General features: G+C 44.4%; 1 protein-coding gene across 1 annotated transcript in view; it reads right to left on the minus strand.

Annotated features, from left to right (window-relative positions):
- LOC144141758 (arylsulfatase B-like) overlaps positions 1 to 13,435 on the minus strand; it is a 79,485-nt gene that overhangs the window by 29,698 nt on the left and 36,352 nt on the right. Inside the window, exons 5-6 of the mRNA XM_077673259.1 lie at positions 12,604 to 12,729; positions 12,206 to 12,329 (exon numbers count right to left, since the gene is read on the minus strand). Of these exons, the coding sequence (XP_077529385.1) occupies positions 12,206 to 12,329; positions 12,604 to 12,729 (250 nt within the window). The remainder of the gene's footprint in view (positions 1 to 12,205; positions 12,330 to 12,603; positions 12,730 to 13,435) is intronic.

Consider the following 13,435-nt stretch of genomic DNA (forward strand, 5'->3'; position numbering starts at 1 on the left):
ACGCTAAAAGTTGAAAGGAGGCAAGTTAGCACTATGTGAGATACCACGTGCACAACGACAAATGTACTAGAAACGAGCTATCCCGTCGCAAACGATGCCGTGAATCTTAGGGCTGCTGTGAGAAAGCGAAACCATCCACAAATAGGCGGAGTTGCTGCAACCACGAAAGTATGGTATCGCCAAGGAGCTACGAGACATCCGGTGTAAATCGTATTTAACGGCGGTAGTGAAGCTCCCACTCAACATCAGCTAGGTCGAAGAAAATCAGATGCAAGTTGCCCGCAAGCGAGAAGCTGACTGTTGCGTTCTTCGGAGGAATCTGAAATGAGATTATGTAAAATTCACTGTCTGTGAAAGTTAAAACCAAAGATCGGAACGAAATTGCGTTAGAGGTTCTAGAGGACGCTGTTATTTCTGATCAAAGTGTTTGTTCAACACAAACCAGGCGGACCGACCGACTCGCGGCACTCCACCACGAGGTGGCTTAAGTCAGTAGCACCGATTATACTCACGTGCCCACCGGGTGAGATCAATTCTGGCCGGTCACAACTGCCCAGACAGCCACGCTCTAAGGAGAGCTGATGACAATGGAGATGGTGGTTGGCTGGAATATTCAAGGGCCTGTTGAGGGAAGGGGCCGATAGTCCCAGTGCACCCAAACACTCGTGCTAAGGAATATTTTTCATAGAAACAAATGCGGCTGACATAATAAATACATTTTAAACACTGTAATCAATTCGAGTGAATCACATCGAGTAAAGGAAAAACCGACATCCCACCCTCAAATTTTTTTGAGTAGACTCCCAAACGAGTGGATGAACCTTACGAGGTGGCATTTCCTTCGAAGCCAATTAGGTAACTACACAAAAAATGTAGATAGCCTGAACCGCCTACGTTACTTGAAAAGCTGCCTTAGAAACTCACCACAGCGCTGTATGACTGCGATGCAGCGGACGGTAACAAGGACCGGCTGGTGGAAGCACAACTGACACCACACAGGCCGAGTGAAGCTGAAGCCATTACCGTTATGCCACACCAGGCTGCTGTTTTCACTACCACAAGCTTTGTGTGGTTGTCGACACCTCATCACAGCATTAAACCGCAAACTTTCTCAATAAAAGCTTGGAACGTGAACGTAACGTGACAAACGATATAAACGGGGTATTGCTACGTTTCTGAAGCCATCGAGTGGTGCTGATTTGGGATATCGAACAAACATGTCGACAGGTTGCCGTAAGACAAGTGGACAGCGACGCGAAGCGTTTTCGGTGGTTTTAAACACCTGAGCCAGGTGAATCATCTGAATCAATGTAAAATAGCGAATGACCAGTCCTCTTTGATGTAAACTGGTGTTTCTACAGAGAACCTAAAATTGGCTAAACCCGTTCCAGTACGTAAAGGAGGCGACATCAATCATCTGTCGCATTACCGACGAATTCCTGTTCCGCTTGTTTTAAAAGTTTTAAGGGGTCATCATTCATAGGATAGATTATTTTCAGCTGAAATGCAACGTAATTGTTGATTCACAATATCGGTTCACAAAACCAAATGTGTCCAATCCACACTGTGAAGGTGGTTGGAAAGCAAAGCTTTAAACAAAACCCACAACAACAGCCCATTCGACATAACTTGAATTCTCACACGTGGCTCTACAAAAAGTGAAACGAGAGATTCTGCCAGCCGCTACGTAAAAATTCACGGGGCGGAGTCCCGAATGTGGCAGCGTCGGCCATGGCCGGGCCATAGCAGTAGATGCCGTCTCTCTAGCCCAGCCAGGGGGGGTCAGAAAGAAAATGAAGAGGGTTGTCTTTCGAAGGGTGAGACTGCGGAACCTAGCCATCCGGATGTGCAAGCTCGGGGCTACACCACCGCGCGACACGAGCGTACACATCGAAACACTTCGTCATGAGAGCTTAGTGATTCCCATTTATACCGATTTAAAGAAGTTAGTTTAGTAGGTTTGAGAATTCCCAGAAAGGTGTAGAAACTTTTATAATCGCTATTTATCCGAACCTACTGCTGCATTCGCTTTTTGTAATAGCTCGTACAACAAAACCTAGCTGGTATTCACCAATTTAGAAAATGCAGTCTCATTCGTGGCAAGCAGTGCGCAAAATGTAGCTTTTCTCTAGCGGCCAGATGTCTGTATGTGGCCTCTACATTTTGTGTTCCCGCCCTTCGAACCCATACCTAACTTGTTTTTGCTGTAAGACGACGTAGTTCCCTCGGGTGTAGGTTTCTCAGGAGGTGCTGTTTTACAAGTTAATCAAGCCGTGCGAAGGAAGCGCGCAACTGACATGAAGATCCGCCACAACATGCCCGAAACCACCGCCGCTAAAGAAAACGACAAAACCGCACCGCCGACGCACCTACCTGCGAGCGCGCATCTCCGCACGGGGAACGCTGGGTATATTCGCTGCGCCATCTACAATGTGCCCTATGATTGAAATTTGCCACCCTCCTACCACTCCCTTCATATACACCGCCGCCTCCCCCGCGTTGGTACTTTATTGTCCCGCACTCCGCGAAACACCGTTGGCTGGTAGTGGTAGGAAGGTTTGCTTTATATGTCCACAGATCAAACCCTCTTAGTTGTTAAAGACAAAATAATAGGTAATATTGAAAACAAATTTACCCGTGGCCTATTTTTAGATTTTTGCAAGGCAGTGGATTGCATTTATCATTAGAGCCTTCTTCAGAAGCTTTGTAACAGTGGGGTTTGAGGTATTGCATTGAATGCACGATAAATTTATCTCAACAGTAGGTCCTAGTATACTCGAAAAAATAATATATCCACCATTACAAAGGCAGCGGAGCAAGATGTCACGCAGAAATTCAAAATAGGCCTGTTATTATAAAGTACATGTATCAATGATTGAGTCGGCATGCACAACTCTCCCGTTATGGTAATTTATACTGATGACGCTAATCTTTTCTTTTCTTCCGTTTCATTACGGCGCTTCAAAATCTGATGAGTGCTTAAGTATTTAACCTTCGTGATTTATTACGCATTAACAGGCTTAGTTTATGTTTACGTAAAACGGAATATATTTCTTTCAAGCCCATCAACACCGTGGAAACTAATTGCATACATAGTCATTATGATAATAGCAAACAACCAGTTTTCTTCTCAAATATTTCTGAGTGAGTCGTATAATTAAACTTTTTCTCCGTCTATTCGTATTTCATAGCTTGCTTGTGAATCCAGTAAAAATGTTGGCCATTTTTTAGGATTTCAAATCTACTTCCTGTATGGTTAAATGTGCCTATACAAAATGCACTGATCTTTAACACTATCCTCAAGAAATTTTCTTTGGGATAAGCCAAAGTATTCAAATTACCCAAAAAAACGTGTTCTGCAAATAACAACCTTGCATGCTACGGTAGGATATTATGGTGCACTTGGATATTTATGTACGCTGGCCTTGTTTCTGTTCTATACATGATACATTTTACAACAACCCTTGTTTTTCAAACAGAGCACATTAAAGCTGACAAAGTATGTTATCTGCGGCTGCTTCAATACATTCACTGTAATAGCTTGTGCTCTGCTCCTGATAGCAACATAGGTTACAATCTTCGTGTCAAAAAATTGAGAGCTCAGTGAATGCGGATGACTTTTGCTAAACGAAACCAGAGTTTTGAAGTACCCAACGCCTTAAATAAATTCCCATTTGATGAGGAGTTCTTTTATCTTAAAACATTTTCAATAAAAGACCCAACAACATCTTATTTCAGCTGAACTGTAATGAAAAAAATGTAACTCATGGTCATCCAGATATATGCATATTTGTATGTATGTGTGTCCCTGCGTGCGAGTGTATAAAAATATTTCTATCTTTCTCGCACAAGTACTTGATTTGATTGATTTACTTTACTCGTGCCGTATGTGGAAAGTTCTACTGCGTAATGTAACTTTTGTTTGCGTAATATTGTCCATGTTTTGTAATTTCGTAATTGTCACCGCTTGTATAATAGTTTTCTATTTTGATTGCTGCACCTTTTACCTGCCTAGTGGTTTTTGAGTTTATATATGACTGCCTACTGTGTAAGGAAACCGGGGCCACGGCAGGGTTAGCCGACTTTTGCCTCAATCCCCTATTTTCTGGGAAGAGAAAAAATAAACTTAATTTCACTTCACTGCTAGCCCATTTCTACTTTCCGCAACGCTTCAACACCACTTGAAGAAGTGGGGTGAACAATAGATCAAAACTGTGTGTGAGATTAACACTAGTCTCTACATGAATGACTTTTAAATGTATCTGAGAGCAAGGAAGCCGTAATGAATCTGTACAACGACGCCATCTTACTGGTTGAATCCGCGAAAATGAAAGTGTACACATAACCATGTAACAGCAAAATGCTACATCCGAAACTCCAGCGTGACTCCTGGGACGCCATAAATATCGTCTATTTATCGGTGGTTCTGATAGTTTTGGTACGTACGTCTGATTTCAGTGTTGACCAGCTATCCTTACCACCAAGCACAGATCGCCTGCATAATATAAAACCACAAAGAAAACGGTCCGTGCTGCAGACTATGGCGTGGATATACAACCGGCTGGGTTTACTACTCTCTTGAGGGTGCGGGCCAGCCTTCTATTCCAAAAGCTGTGGCGGAGAAACATAGACTCTGATGACATGGGACCTGGAGACATCGCTGTGGCCTGGAAGAAGTGGCTAGACGTACTTCAATCTGTTCCCGATGTTCAAGTACCCGGCACTACGAGTCGCAACTAAACGGAGGGAGGAGAAACCGTCACCAAAGGTCGCCGAAGCCAGTCCAGTCGCATGAAGAGGGGTCGCCTACCCCACTCTGCAGGCTGAGAGCGGTAAAGTTTGAGAATTTCGATCATCAAGTCAAGGGTGGTGCGAGTCAATGTAATTACTCTGGCAAGATTCAAACTTATGGCAGGCGTTCTTTCTGCTTGATTGTGTTGCTACCTTTGTCAAAGTCTCCGAGAACAGTCTTCTAACATCTTCCTGTTCAAAACTTCTACGATCGCGCTGTCTGAGGTCCATAAAAATACTGACCACGGGAAGCAGTTCCTGCGCAGCAGAGTCGCTAAAATTCAACACCTCCCGAACAAAGTTCCTGTGGACGCATTGGCAGTGGAAAATAAATTGAGCAGGTATTGCAACACTCTTGGTACAACAGATGCAGCTTCCCGAATACGTACTCTGGCAGAACGCAGCACCATAAATTTGCCGGGATTAAATGAATTAGCCCGAAGTGGGTCCACAGGTGAAATTCCAGGAAATGAACAATACGAAAGGAAGAAAACAATATCATTTCAAGCGACAATATCTCCAACTGCTGAGTTGGTGGTGATTCATTTGCAGCATTACATCGAATTCTTAAATCGTATTAGAGTTACAGCATGGGTGGTTTTTATATTCAACACTAGAACCAAACGAAAAAACGACGAATCGTTAAATCCAAACAAGCAACCAACAAATCCACGAAAGGAACCCCTCACACCCGACTTTATTTAATCGAGCTCCACTACACCGGCTGCGTAGCGAGCGAAAATTCGGCTTCCCAAGAGAAGTGGCATGTTTCGCCAATAGAACACTAATTCCTTCTGACCCACCTTTGTAAAATGCGAAAGTATTGTTGCGCAGTGTAGACCATTAAACACTTTTGCGGAGAATACAGCGTAGCTGTACTAGATACAACGCCAATCATATCACTGCTTAACCGAAGAATGGTAAAGTGGCAGAGCTTCGTGATTTACAGTATTACCAGGAGGTGTTGCAGGAGGCATAGAGACAGCGTAATGGAGCTGAGAGAGTGCTTTAGGGTAATTACAGCACGGCAGCTGAATAAGGAAATCCTAAAGACGAGCATAACGTGAAACAGTTCTCATTTGCGCCCAACTAGTAATGTGACCACCCCATATTCCACTTCGAGCATCACCTGGATCTCTCTTTTCGAAATTGCCAGTTTCGGCTTTGCCGGCCTTGTTCTCGTCAATGGAGCAGCGAGGACAAAGCCTTACATTGTACTCCTCACATGCGAAGCCACCCGGGTAATGCGCTTCAAATTGCTTTAGTGAAAGGTAGGATGACTCATTCTTGCTGGAGTTTCGCGAATTCATTTCTCGACCACGATTGCCGAGCAGTATTTGTAGCGACTCGGCCCTTATGTTCACGAAAATTAGTAGTAACTTCACAGAACTTTGGGCAGTGGTTATAAAAGAAGAGAATAAAATCTTTCTCGCCAACTTTCGTTAAACAACGGAAGTTCATTGTAGAACGCGCTACCTTGGAGCGGTTTTTATAAGTGCTTGGGTGGACTCACTAATCACGTCCTGAAAAAGACGCTGGCAAAGAGAAGCCTCAGAAATCGAGGGAATGCTCAATTCGCATCCTCTCACACATGTCCATAGCGATCCAAAAGAACCTAAACCCATTTCTTTAGCCTTGTCTTAGAGCCCATAAGCTTTTGTGTATACTATTCTATTACACCATATACTCTATACTGTACTATACTGTATTCTGTATACCATATTATTCTCTATACTCTACTGTACACGGTATTGTGTATACTAGCGAGTAGGTGAGACAATAGCATCAAGAAACAAATTAAGCGCAAATAAAGGGCAAAAAACAAGCACAAAATTGCTTGAATGGTATGTATGGTATGCAAATATCCATATTTTCATACCATAACAAAACCACATAAACGGTGCGTGACACCAGTATTTTTCTATGATTGTCACTAACTGTGTTGTGGTGATCTTCTAGTGCAGGGGTCGGCAACCTACAGCCCGCGCGACGAATTCAGGCCGCGGGGATGCCTTATGTGGACACCTGCTCGTCGTCAGACACCCCGTGGCCCTGCCACGAACAGTCTCAACGCTCACAACCTTGTTTTGCTCGGGTTAGACGGCGTGAGGATTGGCCACATAAGCGGGAAAAGTGCACCATGCACGGCCGCATAAGGAAGTGGAGGAAGAGATTGATTGATTTTAGGGTTTAACGCGCCGACGGAATGCCGGCGATGTGGCGCGCCGTAGTAGAGGGCTCCGGATTACTTTGACCACTTCGGGATCTTTAACGTGCGCCGTTATCTCGCACACCCGGGTGTGTTTGCTTTTGTCCTCTATCAGAAAAGGGGCCACCATGGCCGAGAAATAAACCAGCGACCTTCTGCTCAGCAATACAAGGCATTAGCCACTGATCTACCGCGGTTAATTAGCAGTTGAAAATAAGAGATGCGTCTAGAAGATGGGGAAGAGTGTACAAATTGCAAACTCTTTCCAAATCTCGTGGGTTAGCGTGCCAGTGGATCTAGCGAGAATAGTGTTGCGTTCTAACTGCGCGGAGCAACCATGTCTGGGACAGTGGGCCGCACAGTGCCCAGATGCTCAAACTTGCTTGCACAGGTTGTTGTGTTCTCTAAGCCTGTCATCATTGTATTTCTTTAAATCGAGAATTTTTACCGCTTCCTCTCGCATCATCTGAATGTTTGCTTATAATCTGTATTGTTGTGAATATAAATTCAGTTGGTAGAGACTGCTTCACTCGTTTTTGCAATTCTTAAGCCTTCGACGTTCGTCCAGCTTAGCGCTAGCAATGCTTACATTCAAAAACACACCAGCTTCATTACAAGCTCTGGAAAAGATTTAGATGACACCTAAAACAACTTCCCACGCAACGTCACTTGAATTCATACACGCGGCTCTACAAAGAGTGAGACCATAGATTCTGACATCCGTAACCTGGATTTCGTGTCGGAAGCGTAAAGAACACAGCAACATCGGCCACGGCCGGGCTAGATTGGCGTACGCCGCCGCTGTAGCCCGGCCGTGAGTCTGGAGAAAGAGAACGAGGAGGAGCGTTTTCGAAGGTCAAAACAGCAGAACCTAGCCACCCTGATGTGCTAGCTTTGGGCTACCCCAGTGCGCTTTTCGGGATGCGAGCTTAGTGCGAGCTCGGGATGCGAACAATTCGGGATGCGAGCTTAGTGATTCTCATTTGTACCGATTTAATCTGGTTGGTTCAGCAAGTCTTCAAACTGTGATAAAGCTGGGTCAACTTTTATAATTGCTATTTATCAAAACCAGTTGCTACTACCACCTTTCGTAATACCTCTTAAAACACAACCAATTTGGTATTCAATACTTTGGAAATCGTAGTCCTATTCGTGGCAAGCATTGCGCAAAGGGGGGCGTTTCTCTAGCGGGCAGATGTCTATATGGGGTTCGTACACCTTGTTTTCACGCCCTGTTAACCAATATTTAAAGCATATTTCCTGTACGACCCTTTCATTCCGTCGGTTGCGGGTTATGCTGGAGGTGCTGTCAAACAAATTAGTCAAGCCGTGCGAAGGCCGCGCACAATGAACGCGAAGCTGCGCCAAAACCTGCCCAAACAACTTTCGCTAAAGGAGACTAGGAAGCCCTACCGCCAGCGCCGCCGCCGTCTAGCAGGCACTTGAGCGCGGGGAACGGCGGGTGAATACGCAGGGTCATCTACAGGGTGCTCCGTGAGTGAAACCCCCCCCCCCCTCCATCATCACTACCCCCCCCCCCCGCTTACGGCTGATATCAAACTTGATATCAACGATATCAAACGGTTAAGTTCATTTACCGTTCGCATGATTACGCAATCAAGAAAGTCTGCACCGCAGCAAACGTCCTCCCTTTTGTGACGTTCCCGCTGTGTACGTGTTTATTTCGACAAAGGGGAGGAGGTACAGTAAAAAGTGATAACTGGCATACTGGCATCCATTTATTCTTGGCTGGTGTTATCGCAATCTGCAGTACTCGGAAACGCTATCGAAACACAAAACAAAACGAGGAGCAATGCGCTGCTGTTGACGTCTAGCATGCGTCATCATGCGAACGGCAATTAAACTGGGCCGTTTTATATCTCGAACAACGGATGCTCTAGAAGAATTCTGCCAATTCTAACTGCGTAGAAACACGATTGCGTCTATCTTTCCAATACAAATATGTCTGGTTACTGCAGTCACTAAAAAGTTAATAACCAAATTTAGCTAATTAAGCCACCTAGGTCAATAATTTCCTTCTAATTATGTGTCCCCCTGTGCGCATATCCTCACTGCAGAGGTGGTCTTCAAGTAAATCTAAGCTCCTATTTTTTTTAAAAAAAACCTCTGGACCTAACTATGATCACCCTGTATTAAGGAATTGTCTGGAAACCATTGCATTGATAATTTTTTAGCCAAGGCCATCTAAAGAGGATTTTCACGTGTTCTTTGCGTTTTCGCTTGGGAGCCTCTCGAAAAAAGTGTCTTCATTCGGCTTCACACTTTGAAGACTGGCAACACTGTGTGCTGTTTGTTTAATAAATGATAGTAGCTTTGCCCAAGGCAATATTTTAAATAATTTGAATTGAACCCTTGGCGGAACAACACTATCAAGTGGCTGAACGAGATTTCCGGCAAGCGAAGATACTTTGGGGAAAGCGCTGAACTACTGCTTACAAGATAGGCAGGCAAGACTGACGACAGGCTCAAAAGCGAAAACATTATCTCGACGGGGAGTACTCGGCTGGTAGTTACTAATATATTACTCGAGCGGACTATGTCGGCCAATTGTTTCACCTCATTTCGTACTTTAAAATAATTTATCTCAAACAATTTGTTTTTATAAATGGGTACCAATATTTTGTATACCATGCAGGGTAACCAGTAATTGTTTTTTTCTGTCATCTACATCATTTGTCACTACTACTATACCGGAATTGAAAGTATCCTCGTAAAGGTATCTTGTTACGCAATTTTTATTTTGCGAATAAAGCGAAAATTTGAGTACTGGCTGAAAAAAAAATTAAAAACACCTTACGTCCAAATAATAAATGCTGGTGCAGTGAAGGAGGAGCAAATATGAAAGAACATGGTATTTTCATTTTGTAGATTCTTTTATTTTACGCCGAAGATATCGTACCCAACATTGGCCAAAAATGGATGGGAAGTATAAGGCTTACCCTGTCTCTGTAAAGAGTAGTACTCCCTCAAATCAGCCAATTACAATCCCAGTGGGAGCTCTGCCCGCCACGTCCTTGTTATCGTGTATTAAACCCCCAGGCTGTAGTTCTGCAGGGGTACCAACAGCCCGTATGTTTTCATTTTATCTATATGCTTCAGGAAGAGCTCGAGCTCCTAAATTCACTCAATTGAAATGAAATCGCGGAATAGGGGTCAGCAGGTGCATCCAGAAATACAACTCTTGCAAACTGAAGCGAGCTTCTTTTTCAGCGCACACCGCCGCTACATTCACAGCACGTTAAGGGCAGTAGAGATAAAATATATAAAGGTTGCTCCAGAAATCAGTCACCACGATTAAAAAAACAATGGCGTTACTCGAGCAAAATCTACTGCTTAATTTTCTAGTACACCGGATTCGCGGCCTGTATTTGTTTCATTGTTGGCATGTCATTTTAATTGTAGCATAAGTCTGATTCGAGAAGTACCGTCCTAATCATTGGAGTGTCCATGAGGCACTTGTAGGTACCAACGAGAGGCATCTAACTGCGCCTTTTTGCGGCAAAGAATTGCGTACTCATTTATTTTGACTGATAACAAAATCCCGCAAAATATGAAAAATACCACGTGAAGGCCCTTTTGCCGGCATCATAAAACACCACCGTCGAACTGGTTTTGTCAGAGTTCGCCTGAGTGAAATAAAGCAATTAGGGAAATGAAAAAGTGTGACCAAGTTTGTTCTTTATCTTCCGCAAACGCCCCGGGAAACTTGCTGTTGCTGTTGCTTCCATGGGTCAACTAAAGTTGATGCGCTGCCTCTTCCGCCTGGGACAAGGAGAGCAGTTGCTTCTATCAGCCTATTTGAGGGCGCTTGTTTATGCTGTATTCGTGTAGTCGTTTTAGAGTGCTCTGGAACAATACGGAAAGTGACTCCGTGTTCGGGTGGTCGAAATCGAGCGCTTGACGTATATTCGGGTGGTCGTCTCAGAGCGTCGTACTCCACTCCGAGCGCCTCAGGCTGCTCTGACTCCGAAGTGGGAGCGCCGCCGAAATCTGGAGGCGATCGGGTCACGCGACCCGGGCAGCCGCGGCTCGACCCGCTCGCCTGCCCAGTCAATGGCGTTCGCTGAGGTTTGTTGTGGGAGTATTTCGACGCTTGTGCTTCTCGTGCTATTACTGAAGGCAGCTTCGCATCATGCCGAACGGAGACGCTTATTGAGTGTTGGGGAAACGTCTGCGCTGCTCCTGCAGCTCGAAATCGACGCCGAGGAGGACAGCAGCTCAGACGACGACGACTCGCACGTTTACGCGACAAAGTTTACCGAACTGTTCGCCGCATCACTTCGTGTGTTCAAAGTGCAGGAATGCGTTCGCAACTTTTGTTTGGAGCTAACGCGTCCGATCTGAATACCGCCATTTGTTAGAATTCTTGGCCGTGTATGGCTGTTCGCAGTTCCCGTGTTGGCCGCGCCGCGGCGCCATGGTCGCATGCTGCTCCAAGATCGGGTACGCGTTCGGTTGGGGAGTGGTCACTCTTGCTCGGATTGGGGGAAGCGGCGAATCGGCGTACTCCGAGTTGGAGTATAAGAGCGACCACCCGAATACAGCATTACAAAACGGGTGGGAGAATCGTAATGTGTATTTTATTATTTTGCAGGGCATATTCACCGTCGGAATAAACGAGTACCTAAATATGTCATCGCCGAAAATAGCGCCGTTAGAGGCCTCTGGCGGGTATCTACATCTGCCGCAGCGACACTTTAAATATTAGACAGTGCCTCTACAGTTAGATAATAAATAAAATTACCTGAATAAATCTTATTTCAAAAATAAAAAACTGTCCGCTACTTTACTGTGCTGAAAATATTATGCACTAAGTTTTCCTAAAGTAACGCCATTGCACTTATTAAAATCTTGGTTTATGACGGCTTGCGCACCCCCTATATACACGCAGTGGTTTTACTAGAAATTCACATGAAAGTATAGTAAGTATAGAAACAGCTTTTTCGTGATAGGTACCATCAATACAACACACATCATTGTCACAAACGGTGGGCGTGCTAAAACTGCAAATATTTATATTGAACACGCTTCGAAGCAAATGACCAGCCTTTCACTTGGAGAAAGCAAAATCTCCCTGCTCTAAAGAGCAAAGAGAAATTTGAGTGCTCTTTTATTTATGCATCAGGCAAAAATGAACCTGTTGTAATCGATTTTGCTCTAACACCACACGCCTACTCAGCTCACCTGCGTATATTGTGCGATTTCTTTCCCCAATGTAGGGAAACTTTGCAACATTCACAGCTGGCGCATCCAGAGGAATCTCGATGCCTGAGTGAGGTGATTGCTGACAGAGGTAGAGAAAGAAAGGCTGCAAATGAAAATACTTCTATTAGGCGTATGAATATTTTGAATATTTTCTACTAATATTTATAATGTACGGTATTGGAGGACTTTTTTTACCTTCAGGGAAATACAACACCTAAATTATTTCTTGAGCTGTTAATTTCGTGTACCAGTAGGTTCAATAAAACTTTAAATTTTTTCGGAACCGGCAATATAGCCTTGTCTAATCCCTAGCGCAAATTGTTCCCATGCAATGTTTTTGTTGCTCATGACATACTTACGTACAAGCTCAAAGTTACCTTCGCTTTGTCGCGGGATTCAACAAGACTGATCACTCGTTTCGTGTACAAGGCTGTGGAGTAGATTCCTTCTTTTGCGGTCAGAGGCTTTGTGTCCACCCAGAAGTCAAGCCCTGTTCTGTTATCCTAAAAGGCGAAAATATGAGGCGTACCATGCTTTAAAACAAATAAGCGCTACAAATGCATTACAAAATTGCTATTTTAGTACGCTGGTCATTGAAAAAAAAGACAGTGCACAATTAGGTAATTGTACCCGTGAAACACTAAAATTGTGCCCACCTCCCCGCGAGGGGAACCCTGTGTAGATGCGACGCATCGTGGGGTTCACTTGGTGTTTCCGTTGGATTTATTCTGCAATCGCGTGAAACGTGTCGGGAACGCGTATGATTATTATGTTTTATGTATAATATTATGTTTTATTGGCCAATCTTGGTCAATCTCTCTAAGTGGTATGCTTGGGGCTTCGCTGTCACAACGACCTTTACTCCATCATTGTTGCTGTAAGTGGGAGTTTCTTTTCTCTTTTTGCAAGTGTTAATTACTGTCCCATCATGCGTTGTATCAGTACCTTCTTGACGTAGTTTGAATGAGTCAAGAATATAAGGCGCGTTAGTAGCATTTGATTCTGTCTCGGTTTAGTGGCGCAGTGGGAACAGCACCATGTACCTCGCGTTCCGCCAGCAGGGTCGTGGGATCAAAACCGGGAGCCGCTAGCTCTCTTTTTATTTATAGTGTAGGGGGAGGGATGTGGACGGACAACAACGCCATATGGAGGGACAAGGCGAGCGAATGAGATGCAGTCGCATCTAAAACCTAACGGGACACGCATGTT

The sequence above is a fragment of the Haemaphysalis longicornis genome, unplaced genomic scaffold, assembly GCF_048455015.1.
Source record: "Haemaphysalis longicornis isolate Haplotype H1 unplaced genomic scaffold, Haemaphysalis longicornis Haplotype H1 scaffold_6, whole genome shotgun sequence".
NCBI classification, from domain to species: Eukaryota; Metazoa; Arthropoda; class Arachnida; order Ixodida; family Ixodidae; genus Haemaphysalis; species Haemaphysalis longicornis.